At 47.4% G+C, this 19825-nt stretch overlaps 1 protein-coding gene across 1 annotated transcript; it reads right to left on the bottom strand.

The window, feature by feature from the left end:
• Positions 1 to 68: 68 nt before the first annotated feature.
• On the bottom strand, positions 69 to 2819 carry LOC123090985 (glycosyltransferase BC10). Its single transcript, XM_044512378.1, has 2 exons — positions 2026 to 2819; positions 69 to 913 (listed from the first exon to the last, which is right to left on the bottom strand). The coding sequence occupies exons 1-2, from the start codon at positions 2560 to 2562 to the stop codon at positions 272 to 274; spliced, it is 1179 nt and encodes a 392-aa protein (XP_044368313.1). The 5' UTR covers positions 2563 to 2819; the 3' UTR covers positions 69 to 271.
• Between the last annotated feature and the right edge of the window lie 17006 nt (positions 2820 to 19825).

Raw genomic sequence — 19825 nt, 5'->3', positions numbered from 1 at the left:
GGTATCTGCATTTTATTTTTATTTTTGGGCCACGTGTTTGAATTATTTGTGTTGCCTTTATCTCCACATTTTTCCAACATAATGTCTGGTAATACATTCTGATTAACACAAAATATACATACTGTACAAAATAATAGTACAAATTTGTGTATAATGATGTGGGCAGAGTACAGGTTGTCATCCATCGAAATAAGCCCATGCCTCCACACATGTAAACCTACCTATGATCTAGTATCAAAACTTACAGGGGGGCACCTGTTAAAAGCATACATCAACCATAACCCAGCACAGTGGGCGCTAGCACTAACAATGGCTGCAGCGCGCTTGGTGCGAACTTCCGAGCAAACAGGAAGCATGTTGTCGAATTTTGATTATTGTATAAACAAGTCCGTCCCGTTTGAACTCTTCTCAGGAATTCCTCAGTGATATCACCCCTACCAAACGTGGCTGGATGTGCACCGCCTCTCGACCAGTCTACCCAAGTGACACTTCTGTTAGCAAGGCTTTGTGGGGCTTCAATCGTGAGCATTGTAGGGAAATAGTGTTCGTCGACATAACAATGAGGCCTGCAGAACTCCTTGAATTTCGGGTAATAGCGTGTGTCTCTGATGATCTCGATGCCAAGATCTCTGTCTACTTCAAACCATTGCGAGCCTTTGCGCCATTGTTCGAGCTCAACCTCAGGGGTCATGTTATAATTATATCGGCCCCGTCCATATGGCCCAGGATCATCAAACACCATGACAAAGCTTTGGCTTGAATTCTGAAAGTATTCGTATGTGGTGTTGAAATCAAATATGGGAATGCATGACTCGGACACAAGCACAAACCACTCATTAGATATATCCAGCAAAGCATTTGCCAGCAGGCGTCTCTCAGCATCACACATGGTCATCTGACCCCATTCCGCAACCTGTGAGCACCAAACAGATCACACATTAATTTCAGGTACACGGTCATCTCAAGTTCTGAACACAACAGGGAAGGTAAAGATTTGCTTTTAGTCTTCCTGCATGGGTGTGTTGCCAAATTACTACTTGATATGCGGAAATCCTGAAAGGAGAAGTCATAGGTTGTTCTCGGTGAAAGAAGACAGAGACAAGTCTGACCAATTGCAGACCTGCTTGGGTTGTGGTCAAGCTGGAAATGTTTCTCTCCTGACAGACTGTCTAGAAAATGGCTCTACTAGGCCATACGCTGCCGCATACAAGGAATGGGTTATAAGTTCTGGTTAGAGCCCTAGCTATGCCTGTTCTAGAGTTCTCTGACTCTACCTATTATAGTACAAGTTCCAGTTAGGGCGCGGTGGCTACTAGATATATGGGTGACAGAATGCATACTACTACCAGTTACTGATTTTAAGAATCTTGCCCCAGAGTAATATAGTTAGTAACAGGTGGATCACATCATGTAGGCCTAAAGTTAACTCCAAAAGGTACATAAATACAGTACCGTAATCCAGACCTATCAGGGCTATCAATCAACACCATACACCGACTAAACTTTCCGAGTTTTCGTTATAATGGTGGTCCATACTCACGAAGGTACCTCGCTGTACCTACATTTTCTCCTTAAATGCAAAAATGCACAGTTCTTTTGTATATTTAAAAAACAAATGTAACAAAGGAAGTTCAGAAATTTTCACTGTCAACAACTGTTTTAATCACCCAAGCTGGCAGGCGACATGTGAATTGATCATAGGTTCCTTACTGTAGTAACTAGTAAGTAGAACCACAGCTCAGTGTAATGGCTGAAACGTTGGGATTCAGTTACAAGTCTGTCATAGTATCACATATGAAGTCGTGGAGTAACACTACAGTACAGTACAGCTCAATGTGGTACAATCTTGGCAGTTGGCACTACGATTGAATATGGTTTGCTGTTGGTATCACTGGATCAGCATGAGTAGGCAGGCCACCTATCACACTGGAACGGTGTCTTGCTAAGTTGAGTATGCGATCACACTACTGGTCTACTACGGCATGAGGAGGCGAGGTCGAGCACGCGAGAGGGGAGCTAACTAACCTTACTGGGGATTTGCCGGTGGTAGAAGACGGAGTCTTTGGTGAAGTTGGCGCGGTAGGAGGGCAGGGCGTGGACGTAGACGGAGTAGCGGCCCTCGTGTCCCCGGAAGAAGCGCTCCCAGAGCGGCGCGAGCGGGAGCGGGCCGCGCGTGAGGAACATGAAGGCGACCTTGGGCACGCGGCGGAACGGGTAGGGGCGGACCCGCGGCGCGAAGGACGCGCGCCAGAGCAGCTCCTCGTCCGTCATCGCGTGGCGCGCGCGCGAGGGGGCGCGGGTCCAGCGCTCGAGCCCCTCCAGCGGCTGCTCCTCCCCCGCGCCGGCGGAGGCCCCGAGGCAGGGGCGGAAGATGGCCGGCGCGGCGGCCGCCAGCGTGTGGCGCGCCATGTACATGCCGGCCGCGGAGAGGCCGACGCCGAGCAGCAGGAAGCCGAGGAAGACCTTGAGCATCCCGGTGGGGAACACCCTCCCGCCGCCCTGCCCCGGCGCCCCCAGCCTCGCCTCCTTCATGTCCTCCATGGACGCCACCCGCGCCTGCATCGCGCCCGCCGGCCGGCTCGCGGCTGGTGGTGGTGCTGCTGCTGCTACCGGGAGCTAGGTGATGGAATCTGGCAGATTTGAGGCCGCGCGTGGCATGCTCCGGGCACGAGGCCGGGTCAGGGGCGCGCCGAATCGAGGGGCAACACGTAGGTTGGATGGGGGGCTAGATCTGGGGAGGGGCGGGCGGTGGTTGGTGCGGCGCGGACTTCGATTCGGCAGAGCGGCTGGTGGCGGTGGGGGACGGCGGTGGGGGGGTGGGGTGGGGGTTCTGGAGGGTGGAGGCCGCCTAGCCTAGGGGACGAGTAACGTCTCACGGGTGCGCTACTCAGTAACGGAGGAGGGAGCTGCGGCTGGGTGGACTGGGTCTACGGGAGCTGCGAAGGCGGGGAGAGGATTCTGTGCTCTATGGTACGGAGAGCGGTGCTTGAAGACCGGGTTCGTCGAGGTCTCGGGTTTGGCAGAGGACGGGAGAGATCTTTGTGTCTCGTGAAGTCGTGCGTGCTGGTCTCGTGGAGTCGTGACGACGTGTTGCCGTGGTTTCCGGTGGATCGCGTGAAATGCCCAATCCCGAGAGCGATGTTTGTACCACTACTCCTATCGGAACCGGAATTTCCTAACAACATCCAAGAAATATGGTCTCATGCGTCTCTAGAAATGCTCATTAGGGCATGAACCATGGAGGCGTCATGTTGGTGCTGCCTCACGCCCATCCAGGTAGATGAGGTTGCCAGTGAGATCTACATGCATCAAGATAGACAATAGTACTTTATCAATGACTATCTTTTCCTCCCCCCTCACTCTTCTGTTCATGCATTTTTCACCATCTTTCACCGGTTCATTATTTCTTTCTTTTTTTTCTCTCTCTTCTCTTTTCCTCATTTCTTCAATTTTTTGTAGGGAAGAGACCGGTTAACTTGCAAGAGGTAGCTTTCTTCTAAAAACAACTTAGTTAACCTCATTTGGATCCACCCGCAAAAAAAACTCGTTTGGATCACTGTGGATGATGCGATAATTGGGGCAGTTGTCCAGCGTGAAGCATTGGCCATGTCGAGTATTTACAACGGGAGTTGTCTAATTTGTCTCCCTATACGCATGTGACGCGTCTGGGCGTGTCGGCTGGAAGTGACCGGGCATACCCATTTGTATCACCCCACAACCACACCCCCGCCTTTCGGGTTAACTAATGCACCTCGCACTTTCATGAGATTAATGAATAAAGTTTTACGTGCCTTTGTTAAACGGTTTGTGATAGCCTATTTTGATGACATACTGATTTATAGCAAATCTTTGAAGGAACACTTGGATCATTTACGTGATGTTTTTATTGCTCGACGCGATGCACATTTGTTTGGTAAGCTTGGAAAGTGCACCTTTTGCACCGACTGAATACTGGCATGGCTCACGGAAAATTGAAGTTGATAAAGCCAAGATCGAAGCGATTAGCGATTGAGAATTGGCCGCAACACAAAACGGTCACATAAGTGTGGAGTTTTCTTGGACTCGTTGGATTTTATAGGCTTTTTGTGAAAGATTTCAGCATCATTGTTGCACCTCTCAATGAGTTTAGAAAAAAAAGATACTCATTTGTTTGGCCTACTGCACAGAAAGAAACCTTCACGATATTGAAAGATAAGTTAACACATGCTCCTTTGCTTCAATATCTTGATTTTAATAAGATCTTTGAGCTTGAATGTGATGGTAGTCAAATTGGATTAGACGGTATTGTAGGGAACATTGCATGGAAAACAAAACAAAAATTTACACACACGCAAGATCTATCCATGGAGATACATAGCTACGAGAGGATAGAGTGTTTCTATGTACCCTCGTAGACCGTTAAGCGGAAGCGTTTATCACGCAGTTGATGTATTCATACTCTTCGCGATCTGTTGGGGATATAACTATTGGGTATAACCCGCCCAGGAGGGGCCGGGTCATACCACTGGCGGTTCGTAATGACAAGGCCCATGAAGATGGCGGTTCACGAAGCAAGCTTACTGAAGGCCCAAGACCCAAAGCCGACTTGAGGCCAACGGGTGTAAACCACCATATGTTAACTTGTACGTTAAGAAAAGTGTAGATTCTGTCACCGAGCCGGACACGTTGTGTATGAGCCGGCCGGGACTCTGTAGGGCGCCGGGCATCAGCCTATGTATATAAAGGGGTGACCCGGCGGCGGTTTAGGGCAAGAAAGAAGAGATCGAGAACTAGGTCAAGCGTATTCGCTCCTTGGTAATCGAAGCCCAAGCAATACAACCCTAAACTAGAGTAGGCCTTTACCTCCACCGTGAGGGGCTGAACCAGTATAAACTCTATGTGTCCCTTGTCCCATTTTAACCCCTTCAAGCTAACTACATTGTGATGGCTCCACACCTAAGTCCTCATGTTAGGGCATCTGACGTGACAATTCCACGACAGTTGGCGCCCATCGTGGGGCCAGCGCACGGTGGTTTCGAGTTCTTGAAGGGCAGCTTCGCAGGGCTCAAAGGGTACGTTGTGGGCCGGATGACCAAGAGTCATCGTGGAAAGATCTACATCAACGATGAGGGCTGGGGCCCCGAGGCCGGCTCAATCAAGTACGGGTACCGGGTCCCCTTGGCGGAATCCACGTCTTCATTGGCAAGATTGGTGGGTCGGAAGCTGAGCCGGACATCTGCGCCGACATGTCGAGTTGGCTCGGCGCGCGCGACCCGCCAAGGTTAAGGCCGCCCCGAAGCATGTCTTTGTTGGTTTCATTCATGGAGGGGAGCTAGACGGAGGATCGGAATCTGGTGGTATGGTTGTCTACTTAGGCGACGAGTCCTCTACTGGCAAGACCAATTCCATCTATCAGGTTTAGGATGGCGGGCTTGGGGGCTGTTCCGATGGTGACAGTATTCCGGACCCCTACGAGGCACCACACCGGGTCACGATCTTCATGGCTGGTACACAGTCATGGAAGGATTCTATGACTGCAATAGCAATGATCTCCGGGTCAGCGACAGCGACGGCTGCCGGGGCAGGAGGCCCTGTGCACCCGCCGGCTCAAGTCTTGTCTGATTTGTTGGATGCTCTGACAACGTTGTTGACGGCGGAGGTTAACCCGGCAAATCAAACTCAGCATAACGTGGAGGTCGCAAAATTGCGTGATGAGATAGCACAAGCCAAGGAGGAGCTAAACACGGAGAACACCCGGATGGCAACGGAGCGAGATCAATTACCTTGCAGAGGGAGGCAAGACGGCTTCAGGCAGAGAGCTTCTGCTTAAGCCTGGACCGGGACGCATCAAACATTGTCTTCAACAAAAGACATGTGAGCAGGCTGCCCCCGACTTACGATGCGAGGAACCTTTTCAACACGCATGGGGCAGGAACCACTAACCCGCCTGGTGTGGATAGGGCCGTTGAGGCGCCGGCGACTGGTGAACCGGTTCAGCCACGTGCTACAGACCCCCCACGTTTGAACTTGACCCCTCCTCAGCATGTTCCAATGCCTCCGGGGCATTTTTCTAACCCCTTGGATAACATGATCGCTGCGGCTACTTGGCTGGTGGCTCTCCCAGCTTAGGATGAGTTGCCAGCAGCAATGGAAATACGGCGAGTCAGAGAACTTCTTTAGACGGCTGTGGCCCAACAGGCGGCTTATTCATACAGTCGTGATCGTATCCACTCAACACCACGTCCAAGCAGGAGTTATAACAGACATATTGATGAACCGGCCGTGTCAAGCAGTGAAGAGCACCGCAATCAGTCTCATAGGCCTAACCCGCCACGTGCTGGTAATGATGCACAGGCTTTGGTAGACCAGGGTAGAGCACGGCGTGAGGCGGAGCTAGCGGCTTAGTTGGCGGCTCAACAACAATCTCCGGTTTATCCTTCGGTGTCCATGGAGGCAGGGGTGACCTCTAGAACCTTGGGGGTGCCGTGTTTAGTGCCGGCTCTTCACAATGAGCGCTTGCCTAAGGATTTCAAGTGCCCCCGTGAGGTGCCTAACTACATGGCGGATCAACCCCAGAGGCGTGGCTTGAGAGCTATGAGATGGCTATGGAGATGCTGGATGTCAATGATGCGGCATGTGCTAAGTATTTTACCATGATGTTGGACGGGCCAGCTCGTACTTGGTTGAAAAGCTTGCCCGCTATCTCCATTGGATCATGGGCAGAGTTGAAAAGGCGTTTTATTCAAATTTTAAAGATACATGCAAGCAGCCTATGTCAATTCTGGATTTGGATTCTTGCGTCCAAGGTAAAGGTGAATCAACAACCAATTGGGTGCGCCGGATTTCAGCTGTTATACACTCTTTGGACAGTATCAATGCCGGTTCAGCAGTCCTGATGTTGGAGAAGAATTGTCGCTTCCTTCCCCTTAAGCAGAATTTGGGGCGGCTTAAGCGTCATTGCAATGATATGGGGGGGCTCATGGCGGCTCTCGTCAAGTATGCCGACTCTGATAGCACTAAAGATCCCGAGTCTGATGATGAGAAGAATGGGAAGGGGAAGAAGAGTGGCAATACAAAGGGACATCACAACACGGTGGGTCAAGGATGGTAATGGTAAGTGTAAGGCGGACGACGGTTTATATATTGTGGCTAACACCAGCATGCAAAATAATAACCAACGTCGTAAGGGGAAAGCTCAAGCACCCCAGTTTGGAGGGCCAAAGTTCCACCTTGAAGCCATGATGAATCGGCCTTGTCCAAAGCATTGGACCCAGGATAAGCCGGCCAGTCATCTGTGGAAGGATTGCTTCATTATGAGGGAGTACAGAAATTCTAACTTTTTTCAGAACAATCATGGCCCAAATGGCAGTTCAGGTTCCGGTTCTCATGGGTCTGGATTTGGAGGTGGTGGCTCAAGCTCTGGTTTTCAAAGCCAAGGTAATCATGGTGGTTTTAATCAGCAATCTGGTCAAGGTAATCAACAGCAGTAGTCTGGCTATCAGAGTAACCCAAAGCAGCTGAATGGTGGTCAGTATCATGTGTCCACCACAAGTCTATGCAAGCGAGATCAGAAAATGCATAAGCGGGCGGTGAACTCTGTTGAGCCGGCGGTGCCTCGTTACTTAAGGTGATCACCCGCCCCGGGTTGACAACCCAGGTCAGTTGGCATTGGTGGTTGCTCCACAGGTAGGAGGATATAAGCTCACGAAGGTGCTCATGGATGGAGGCAACAATATCAATATCCTTTACTATGAGACCTTTTGTCGTATGAATTTGACCGACAAGGATCTTAAGCCGTCTTCTACTGTTTTTCATGGGGTGGTGCCTGGTAAGTCAGCATATCCAGTGGGAAGGATAACACTAGAAGTGCCTTTTGGAGATGGCAATGATTCCAGAGCTGAGAAGTTAACCTTTGAGGTGGTGAAAATCAAGAGCTCGTACCATGCTTTGTTCGGGCGGCTGGCTTATGCCAAGTTTATGGCACGGTCGTGTTATGTTTATTTGCAGCTCAAGATGTCGGGTCATAAGAGCACCATCACGGTGCATGGTAGTAGAACTGGATTGTGAAGAGGGTGATGCTGCTTATGCTGAGTCGGCTTGTGCCACTAAGGAGTTGAAGTTTTATAAAGATAATGTTGACCTGGCAGATATGACGCCTTTGAAGAAGCCAACCACAGAGAATAAGCCCTTAATTAAGTTTAAGTCGGCAGATGATACTAAGATGGTTGATTTTGTTCCTGGCTATTCATCAAAATAGTTCAACATCAGTGCTAATATGGATCCAAAATAGGAAAGCACGCTCATCGAGTTCATCCGTGAGAACCGGGACATCTTTGCATGGAAGCCTTCTGACATGCCAGGTGTACCGAGGGAACTCGCTAAGCACACTCTTAATGTGGATCCCAAGTTTTAGTTGGTCAAGCAGTTTCTTCGTTGGTTTAACGAGGAAAGGCGCAAGGCAATTGGTGAAGAGGTGGCCCTGCTCTTGGCGGCGGGGTTCATCATTGAAGTTTTTCATCCTGAGTGGTTGGCTAACCCGGTGCTAGTACTTAAGAAAAATGGCACTTGGTGTATGTGTGTGGATTATACAGACCATAATAAGGCCTGTCCAGCTGATCCTTTTGCTCTACCGCGTATTGATCAGAGTATTGATGCTACGGTGGGTTGTGAGCGTTTGAGCTTGTTGATGCTTACTCTGGTTATCATCAGATCAAAATGGCAGTTAAGGACCAGGAGAAGACATTTTTCATCACTCCTTTTGGAACCTTCTGCCATGTGTCTATGCCTTTTGGGCTCAAGTGTGCCCAGGCGACTTACCAACGGTGTGTTAAGAATTGCCTCCATGGCCATATTGGGCGCAATGTTCATGCTTATGTGGATGATATTGTTGTGAAATCCAGGAAGGAGACCTTGATTGAGGATCTGAAAGATACCTTTGACAATCTCTGGGTCTATAAAATGATGCTTAACCCGACCAAGTGTGTTTTTGGTGTGCCAGCAGGAAAGTTATTGGGTTTCTTAGTTTCTGAGAGGGGCATTGAAGCTAACCCGGAGAAGATCAAGGCTATCACCTCTTTGTCCAAGCCGGCGTGTATCAATGACGTCCAGTGTTTGGCGGGTCGTATCGTGGCTTTGAGCCGATTCATAAGTCGCCTGGGAGAGAAGGCTATCCCTTTGTATCAGATGATGAAAAAGACAGATGACTTTGTCTGGAGCGATGCTGCTATAATGAGGCGTTTCAAGCACTTAAGAAGCAACTAGCTGAGCCACCGATTCTTGCAGCTCCTATTGAGAAGGAGCCATTGTTGTTACATGTGACTACAAACAACAGGGCTATCAGTGTGGCAGTTGTGGTTGAAAGGAAGGAGTCAGGCAAGGAGTATCTGGTTCAAAGGCTGGTTTATTATGCCAGTGAGGTGCTCATTGAGTCTAAGTAGAGATACCCACATTAGCAGAAGCTGGTTTACAATGTGTTCATGGCTAGTCGCAAGTGGAAGCAGTATTTCCTGGGTCATCCCATCACTATGGTTAGCTCTGCTCCATTGGGGGATATTATTCAAAACAGAGAAGCCACAAGTCGGGTAGCTAAGTGGGCCATTGAGCTTGGACCTCATGGCTTGAAGTATGCACCTCGGACGGCTATAAAATCTCAAGCACTTGTGGACTTTATAAATGATTGGACAGAGCTGCAGATGCCTGAGGATAAGCCAGACAATACATATTGGACTATTCATTTTGATGGGTCCAGGCAATTGGAGGGCTCGAGGGCTGGAGTTATATTGACTTCCCAACGAGGTGATAAATTTTTTATGTTTTAAGGTTGATGTTCCCTTGTACTAACAATGCAGCTGAGTATGAAGCCTTACTCCATGGTCTTCGGATGGCTAAAGAGATGAATCTAAGCTGGGTAAGATGCTTTGGCGACTCAGACTTGGTGGCTCAGCAAGTATTAGGGACTTGGCATTCAAAGGATCCACTCATGGCGGCTTATCATTCGAGAGGTTGATACTATTGCTGGTCACTTCAAGGGTTGTCAAGTGGAGCATGTTGATCGCAGAAAAAATGAGGCTGCTGATGCATTAAGTCGGCTGGGGTCTCAGCATAAGCCGGCCCCCCCTAATGTTTTCCTTGATGTTTTGCATAACCCATTAGTGAAGTTGCCTACAGAGGAGGACTTGGCAGTTCCTGACCTGGAAGCACAGTCGGTGGTGGCTCTTCATGTTACCCCTGATTGGACTATTCCATATTTGGCTTATATGACCCGGGGCGAGTTACCTGAGGATGAAACTTTGGCCAAGCATATAACCCGGAGGTCTAAGTCAATGATTATTGTCAATGGTGAGCTTCACAGATGCAGTGTTACAGGGGTGTTTCAACAATGCGTTTCTCCTGAGGAGGGCCGTGAAATTTTAAGGGAGATTCATGAAGGAGATTGCGGTCATCATGTCGGCTCAAAGTCTCTCGTTGCTAAGGCTTTTCTCCATGGGTTTTATTGGCTAACGGCTCATGCTGATGGAGAGGATTTGGTCAGTAAGTGTGATGGTTGTCAAAAAATTTAAGACGAGCTCATGTGCTGGCTCAAGAATTGAAGATGATTCCAGTTACTTGGACGTTTGCCGTCTGGGGGCTGGATATGGTTGGGCCTTTCAAAAGGTCCAAGTATAAAAAGACTCATCTCTTGGTGGGAGTTGACAAATTTACAAAGTGGGTTGAGGCTGAGCCGGTCAGCAAATGTGATGCAGCCACATCGGTTCAATTCATCAAAAAAGTGATCTTTCATTCTGGATATCCTCATAGTATCATCATTGATAATGGTACTAATCTGTCTAAAGGGGCAATGAAAGAATTCTATCAACAAGAGCATATCCGGCTTGCTGTATCATCGGTGGCTCACCCCCAGTCTAATGGCCAAGCTGAGCGAGCTAATCAAGAAATATTGAGAGGTATCAAGCCCCGGCTTATGGTCCCTTTGCAGAAGACGCCAGGTTGTTTGGTGGAGGAGTTGCCCTCAGTGCTTTGGAGTATCAATACCACCCCCAACAGATCTACGGGTTACACACCTTTCTTCATGGTTTATGGAGCTGAGGCGGTTCTCCCTAGTGACATACATCACGATTCGCCTCGTGTGGCGGCTTATGTTGAAGCTGATAATGAGACAGCACATCAGGATGCTATTAACCTGTTAGATGAAGAGCGTGACCTTGCGGCAGCTCGTTCGGTGATTTACCAGCAAGATCTACGTTGTTATCACAGCCGTCGGGTTCAAACCAGGACCTTTCAAGAAGGAGATTTGGTGCTCCGGCTCATCCAGGATCAAACTGACATGCACAAGTTATCCCCACCTTGGGAAGGGCCCTTTGCGGTCAGCAAAAATCTGAACAATGGGTCATACTACCTTATCGATGTTCGAGACCACAAGGACTCACACACGTCGGAGGAGGAGACCCACAGGCCGTGGAATATTGCTCATCTTCGGCCTTATTACACCTGAGCCACTGGCTCTTATGATGTACATACTTTTATCAATGTATATATTATGATAAGTATAATAAAGCTGGCATCCCTGATGATTCAGGGCCTCTGTCATTTCATTTATGAGAATCTGAGTCTTTATTTACTTCATAAGGTCACTTGGGGGCTTCCTGCTCATTGAGCATAGCTATGACCCTTTTGATTTGCTTGTACGCCTTGATTACAAAAACTAGGGGGCTTCCTGCTCATTGAGCATAGCTATGACTACCCTATTGATCCGACTTGTATGCCTGGATCATAATATTACTTGGGGGCTTTTTGTTAAGTAAACAAAAGCATTGTTCTCCCTAGTAATAGGCTTGGTCTCCAGGTGTATTCACCAACAAACCGGGTTATCCTGCCTGTGTAAGTTTGCCACCCCGACCAGGTAATCCTGGAATGACTCGCCGTATGCTTGAAAGTTAATCTTTAAAAAAAAGACCCTGAACTTGTCAAAGTTAAAATGGCGATTTGGTCATGTGAGGACCATCTTAGAGGTTTGAATTAAGGAATAACTCAGTGGCTGTGTAGCCCTTGAATAGCACTTGATGTTGAGGCCTGGCAGCCTTTGAATGCCTTGATTTTTTCTACTTCCTCTTGCCTTTGAATATTTTGGATGACTTATATATTTGTGCCATATTGATATATGGTCGAAATTTGATTCAGGCCATGATACCTTGATCTTGATTTGATAAAATCCGGTGTTTTTATAACCCGGCCTCGCTTTGGACGTTGAGTCGCCAGTGTATGATTCATGGAAGTCTGTCCGAGGTGTTGTAAGCCGGCGGCGCTCTGTATTGGGATTGTTACCCTTATTGCATTTGGCCTTGTAAGCCGGTAATACACACAAGTATCACAGGTATGATATTTACTGTGTTATATTTATACGAGGTTTTGTTAAACTGGCCCTGGTTCTGGACGATATAGTCACCAGTGATTTGTTCTATGGGGCTTTTTGACCCGCCTTGGGGTAAACCGCCAAGGTACTTGTGCTCTGTTTGTATGCAGGGTATATGACAATATGCTTAGGAAAAGTTGATAATGACTATGAGCTTTAATAATTAGATCATCAAAGGAGATCAATACAACTCATTAAAGAGTTTTGCAAGTAAACATGCACGATGGCATGACAGATCAATTGTTTGACAGCTAGCCTATTACAAGGCAGCTGATGGCCCAAAAGAATAATTGCTTTGACAATTTCATAGAAAGTAGATGCTAAGCCGGCCTCTGGCTTACTGATCTTGGCCTTGACGAGTTGAAGATTGTGGATCATCCAGCACTGGTTCATACTGCTCCTCTTCACCCAATGGCTGGAAATCAGTGGTTGCCCAGTTGATCCCAGTCAAAGCTTTGAATACAGCTTCAACACTTATAAGTGTTGATAGGTCAACATCAAGGGCAAAAGTATGCTTACGGATCAGAGGAGTCAGGTCTTGTGAATCATGAACCAGCGCCTTGACCTTCTTGTTCTCGGCGTCGTAAACCGGCCGATAATGTGCATGATTGGTATCTTCAGCTAGCTTACTGGCCAGAGGACGGATTTCCCTTGCAATTGTGGCAAAGTCTTCTATGCTGAAGGGTGACTCGTCTTCTTTTATGCTCGGGCGGCCGTTTGCCAAGTCTGCTGGCTCAAGATCAGCTTGCCATGCTTTGGCCCGGGTTAGCGCGGTGAGTGCACCTGCTCTTGCAGCTGATTTCTTCAATTCTTCAATCCGCAGGGGCAGTACATATAGCTTCTATTATGTATCCTTGATGAGGGTTGGAGGCTGCTTCTTGTGAGCAGCTGTGTAGATGGCTCATTGTGTGCCCGTGTATAACTGCTCTATGAGCATGTAGGCAGCTTTTAATTTTTTGTGCATGTCTGTGCCATGGTGGGCAACTCTGGAGCCTGCATCATCAAGAAAAACATATAAGCCAGATGAATGTTGATTAAAAAGCATTCAAAGAAAATATTGAGATGAAGTTACTTACCAAAGATGGCAGCAGTCATGGCGTTGACTTGATGTTTTAAGCCGACGAGCTCTTCAGCTACCGGCTTAAGAGCCGCTTCAGCATCCTCTTCTCTCTTTAACATGGTTGACTTCTCTGTTTCCCTGCCTGCTTGATCAGCTTTGAAGTCTTCCTTCAGCCTATCTATATCTGCTAAAGCAGTGGTCAGTTCATTTTTTGGCCTTGGAGGTTTCTGCCTGCTGAGTCTTGATATTTTCTTGAAGGTCGGCGACTTGGGATTCTTTGCCATTAAGCTCGGCCTACAAGAGATAAACAATGAGGGGGGTTGCAATGAATTTATTTGAAGTCCCAAGAACAATACAAGTATTTTACTTGGCACTTTGGGGCTAATGCACCTCGCTCTTTTTCAAGACAAGTTTATGATGACCTGATTGTTATATGTTGATTATAGCCGATTCATGGGGGCTATATGACTAAGTTTTCTGGATATGTATGGTATTGATACCCAGCTTATCTTGACAGATTAAGCCGGCCCTTGAGGTTCAAATACCCATAGTGAATCTCTTGGGCACTGAAATTTGCATAACTGTCCAGATTGGCTGACCACTTGCCCTTCTTAGCAATGGAAATTTCTTCCTTGTCACTGTGCTTGGGTAGGACAGTGGGTTTGCCTCGCTCTATATAGTCATGCCCAGTGATGGTAACATCATCATCTTTTTCTTCAGCCGGCTTAATAGGGCTTGCCGGCTTGATGGGTCTTGGCAGATTGGTGAGGGCCGGATCAATGTCCATCTGGTCAATGTCAGCATTATGATCAACTAGTGGCAGTTCATCAACTGTGGCTTCAGGAGCTTGATGAGAAGTTTCTGCTGATTGCTTCTCCGGCTCAGAAGGATTCTCATGAGTTTTTGTCACCTTTGCCTTCTTGCTAGGCTTTTCCATGGCCCTGTGAATGAAACACAAGACAAGGTTAGTACAACAGTTGAATATATAATTGAAAGCAAAAGCTTGGTAGTCTTACCCTGGCACCGGTTTGAAGGCCGGGACATGAGTCCCCGTTGAGTCGCCAAAGAGTGAGATCTTCCTTGATAATTGGAATCAGAGGGATTAAGAGGTTGTCGGTAAAGACCGGCCTTGGGGTAAGTTAAGTCAGAGTTTGTTGAAACCTCTAGACGATGTTTGCGAGGGGCAAGGGTGTTCGGTAAGCCGGAGGATAGAATCTCACTTCCATTGTTCGGGTCGTGCGGCGAGCTTCATGTTGCTGCTTCTTAAAAATAAAGTTGGGATCCAAATAAGTCGAAGGATGAGAAAACCTTACTTTCCGGCTTGCCTGGCGAGTTCTCTGTTTTGGCACAGACTCTGAGCCGGAGGAAAGAACAATTACCTCATCGTCACCCGCACGGCTGGCTTTGGCCTGCTCCTGATAACAATCATTGTCAATCAGATGTGTAAAAAATGAGCCAAGAGAGTCAAGCTGTACCTTCGACTCATCATCATCACCGTCATCATCCAAGTTTAACTCGGTGGGCTCGGTGGTCTTCTTCTTGGCAGGCCTCTTGGTGGCCTTGATTTTGGTACGAGCCGGTTTGGCCGGTTTATCTTGCGGCTTCTTCTTCCAAAATGAAGAGCCAGCCTTTTAAGGTCAAAAAGATTATAAGTGGGCAGTATTAATGCAAATATGGTTGAACGAAAGGTGTGTAACACTTACGGCTGGCAGCTTGTTGAAAGTGCGGAAAGGACTAAGTCCTGTTTTAATGTACTCTACCCAAGATTCGTTTAGCAATGCATTGGTGGCTTCAATGATTTCTGTGTCAGACAGTTGAATGTCGTAGTGGTGCTGGGGATCTTTTAAATCGCAAGTATATTCGGACATTAAGCCGGGGCGACGGCTTAATGGCAAGTTCCTCCAGGAAACCCAACACCGAACAAGGTCGATGCTAGTTAGGCCATTAGCCATGAAGGCTTTGAGCTTAGAAAAGGTGGGCGCATACTTGGCCCGCTCCTTCATGCTGATTCGTGGGGGAGTGGATGTGCGTTGCTAAGCCAGTGGTCGCGGTAACCTGGCAGAGGATTTTTGTCTACTGGAGATGTGTTTTGACAGTAGAACCAGGTTTGGTTCCAATCCTTGGGATGACTCGGCGGCTAGGCATACAGGAAGCTGGCTTCTGTCCTCTTCTGAATTGAAACCCCACCGAGTTCCAAGCTGGGCCCATCAATGAACTCTATCTGATGGTTTAAGTAGTAAAACTCTCTAAACAATTCAACTGTGGGCTCCTCATGAAGATAAGCTTCACAGAATACTTGGAAGTTGCAAATATTGGACATGGAGTTGGGTCCAATGTCTTGAGGGTGAAGTTGGAAAAAATGGAGTATGTCGCGAAAAAACTTTGAGTCGGGCAGGCTGAACCCCCGGATCATGTGGTCAGTGAAAACAATCACTTCTCCATCTTTGGGCTTAGGAGGATTTTCTTCGCCAGGGACCCTCCAGTGGATGTCCTCTTTTTTGGCTAGGGTGCCAGTTGCAACAAAATTGTTCAAGTCTTCTTCGATGACCCGGGATGGGACCCAGTTGCAGGCAGTGTATGTCTTAGTCATTTTTGATGATCTGAAAGGAAGATTATGCTGGTTTAAGATTATGTGGTTAAGCCGACTGTTGATTTAAAGGCAAATAATGAAGAACATGCATGCACAGGTGTTAAGCCGGAGGATAACATTGAAGCTATAGAAGGTGAGCTACTGGTGGCTTAAGAGGGGACTAATGGTGCCTGACGGGTTACAATTTTCTGAGTTAAGCCGCCCACACAGTTATTGGTAAGATCTGTGAGTGAAAAAATCGCTAAGTGTTGGACAAACAGATTTCACAGATTGATGCTATGATTTTGGATTTATGGTAGTTCAAGTAATGGAAAAATATTAAAACCTAAGTTGCAGAAGTGGGGCAGTTCATGTGTCGAGATTGGATCTATCTCACAGAGGAGGTGCTCAAATATAAAAAATGAGCACTACAACTAATGCCGCACAGGAGGAGTACTAAGCTTGGATCAAAACCACAACCTACGATGAAGAACGAAGAAGGGTGGAGATGAACTCTGACGAACTCGTGGAAACCCTAATGAGATCTATGGTAAGAGGAAAGGGGAAAACTCACCGGAGCTGTTGAACAGCGAAGGCGCGCAGGCGGATTCTGGTCAGTCCAGGTTGATGTAACAACCGTTGTTGATGCAGTGGCGAAGGTCGACGGCGGCGATAGAGCTCGGGCGCTGAGGCGCCGTGAGGTAGAAGATAGAGATGAGGAGGTAAGGGTGGGAAGTGAAAAGGGACCTCTGGCCCTATTTATAAGGCTGGAAGGATAAGTGGCATGCACGGGAATCGAGGGGGCTAAAGAAATGGATATGTGACAGCACAAACGCCTCGATTTTCGGAGGTTCATCAAAAGAGAAGGTATATTAAGATTTGGGCCTTGTGTGAGATTAATGACATGTGATGTCACGACGGGTTACCACAATCCTAGGAGATGATGTCATGGCGGGTTACAAGATCTCGCAAGAACAAATGAGGAAGGATTTTTCTAAGTGTTGAAGATTGATATGAACAAGTTCACATCAACCTGGGGCCTAATGTTGGGGATATAACTATTGGGTATGACCCACCCAGGAGGGGCCGGGTCATACCACTGGCGGTTCGTAATGACAAGGCCCATGAAGATGGCGGTTCATGAAGCAAGCTTACTGAAGGCCCAAGACCCAAAGGCGACTTGAGGCCCACGGGTGTAAACCACCATATGTTAACCTGTATGTTAAGGAAAGTGTAGATTCCGTCACTAAGCCGGACACATTGTGTATGAGCCGGTCGGGACTCTGTAGGCCGTCGGGCATCAGCCTATGTATATAAAGGGGTGACCCGACGGCAGTTTAGGGCAAGAAAGAAGAGATCGAGAACTAGGTCAAGCGTATTATTCGCTCCCTGGTAATCGAAGTCCAAGCAATACAACCCTAAACTGGAGTAGGCCTTTACCTCCACCGCAAGGGGCTAAACCAGTATAAACTCGCTGTGTCCCTTGTCCCGTTTTAACCCCTTCAAGCTAACTACGTTGCGATGGCTCCAAACCTATGTCCTCATGCTAGGGCATCTGACGTGACAATTCCACGACACGATTCGATCATGATCCAACCGATCTAGTGCCGAACGGACGACACTTAGCACACGTGCGGCTCGATGACGTCTCCTCCTTCTTGATCCATCAAGCAGGAGAGGAGAAGTCACATGAGATGACCCCACATGCTTTGTCAAAATAAACAACTCCCCAATCAATGCATTTCACTCTTCCGTGCAACGCACAACCACCTTACTACTATAGATTAGTAAGGCCAAAACTTGAACTAACATTATATATAGTACGATAAATGCTAATGCATGTCACCTAAAATTATATCGTCGAAAACTATGTTCAAATACGAATCCAACGATACAGTTTTTGTTGACATGCACTAACATTTTTTCAGTTAAATCTTCAGTCAAATTCAATGGGGGACCAATAAACCATGACCGATGTAGTACAAGTGTAGAGGGCAGCGCTGCACGGGAGTCTCACCCCGCTCGTGGCGCGGCAGTAAAGCTGTCATATCACAAAACCCAACCACTGACAGTAATAACTGGCCTGGTAAAATAAACGGACAAGCAACCATCACATCCCTCCGTCTTTTTTGCATTTCATCTCTCTGCATTTACTTTCTCCGGTTCATCTCGCACACTCGATCCCTAGCTACTACTCCTAGTATCCCTAGCTACTACTCCTAGGGCCAGTTCTTTTGGCGGCTTAAAAAATAAGCCGTCTCTTCCCCAGCTTTTCCCATAAGACTAGTCACAGTGGAGAGTAACATTAAGGCGCCTCACTCATTTATTTGGGCTTCTAAACTACTACTAGTACCTCTGTCCTAGTTTATTCGTCACCATTGTAATTTGTGGTAAATTTTGACCAAAGATTTAACTGTTAAAATGTTAGTGCATGTGACATGCACAAACATTTCATTAGTTAAATTTATGATCAAAATTTGACACATATTATGATGGGGACCAATAAACTAGGACGGAGCTAGTAGTAATGGGATTACTACTAATCTTGAAGCCTAAACGAACTGGCCTCTAGTACTCCTACTAGTAGTACTAGTACTCAAGTTGGAATTCCAATTGCACGGCACAACTTGTTAGGCAAAAAATTTGATCCAGGGTGTAGGAAGCGGTTTGGGAATTTGCATGCCTTTCCGACCAGTGATATACTCCATACAAAGTACGACAGAGAAATAACCACAGAGAAGGAAGCTAAAAGTAAACAATCAAACAAGCATTTTTGCATTTGTTTTGCATTGAATCGTTTCACAAGCTTGACTAGTGCTGTTTTTCTACTTTTACAAAAACCGCATCGTAATGTTAAAACGTGCATTTGCACGTACATAAGTAATACTAGTTCTCCCTCCGTCTAGGTGTATAAAGTCTTCCCTCCTTCTTGGTCACAGTGCACAACCAAAGATGACTTGTTCACCTGGACGGAGGGAGTAGCACACTCTGCATGCATATATAGAGAGAGACGTGTAGTGCGATAATATATAGTAAAGTTTGTGCTATATGCACCTACTTACAAAATGCGTATGGATACACAAGGTTTCCAAACTTTCCCTCTTACATACTTAATTAAGGACGCTAATAATTCCCGAATGTTTGGGATTTATCATTTGCGTCCCAAAACTAATGAGATCAGCTTATGAAACTAAATTATACTCCTACTAAAAGCCACGGCGCTCGCAGGAGCGCTTGTGGCGCGCTAAGAGTGCCCTGGTGCACGGCCGTTTCCCTGCGCGCCGACACAACGCCTCTTCCTCAGCCTCGCAACTCGCGAGGTGCTGATTGGGAGGAGATAGCGATGAACGTGAGCGTTCTTCCGAATGTCATGGGAGGCGCAGTATTTATAGTGAGCAATGGCACACCTACGTAAGATATGGACTGAGCTGCATTGACTTAAGTACAGGTCCAGTTGCGTCACTGACATGTGGGCCAGACTCCTGTTGGGCCCATATGTCAATGACCCAATGCACCTGCAATTAAGTAACTGAAGCAGCATCCCGGAAGATATGTTGCGTGATTAACGTAACGCTACGTGGGGATATTTGTTGGAGTAAATTACAGGGGAGGGAAGGGGTGGAAATATTGCTGGTCACAACGGATTGGATGAGCGCGGGGGAGGAGAGTCATGCATGCAGATTTTTTCCACATGGGGTGGAGTGCTGGGACCGCTGGAGGGAGAAGGAGAGTCTCGCAGGCATATTGTTTCCACACATGGAGAGGAAAAGATTTGGAGACAAACGGGCTTCCTGCAGGTATGGGAAAC

The sequence above is a fragment of the Triticum aestivum genome, chromosome 4B (assembly GCF_018294505.1).
Source record: "Triticum aestivum cultivar Chinese Spring chromosome 4B, IWGSC CS RefSeq v2.1, whole genome shotgun sequence".
NCBI classification, from domain to species: domain Eukaryota; kingdom Viridiplantae; phylum Streptophyta; class Magnoliopsida; order Poales; family Poaceae; genus Triticum; species Triticum aestivum.
Note: the sequence above shows the minus strand (reverse complement) of the source record. Positions and strands in the feature narration are given on the sequence as shown.

What these genes read in the sequence shown, in the direction of transcription:
- LOC123090985 (XM_044512378.1), bottom strand. Translation starts at nt 2,562, where the DNA reads ATGCAGGCGCGGGTGGCGTCCATGGAGGACATGAAGGAGGCGAGGCTG. An exon ending in ACCGGCAAATCCCCAGTAAG is followed by an intron (nt 914 to 2,025) that starts GTTAGTTAGCTC and finishes TGGTGCTCACAG; the next exon opens with GTTGCGGAATGGGGTCAGAT.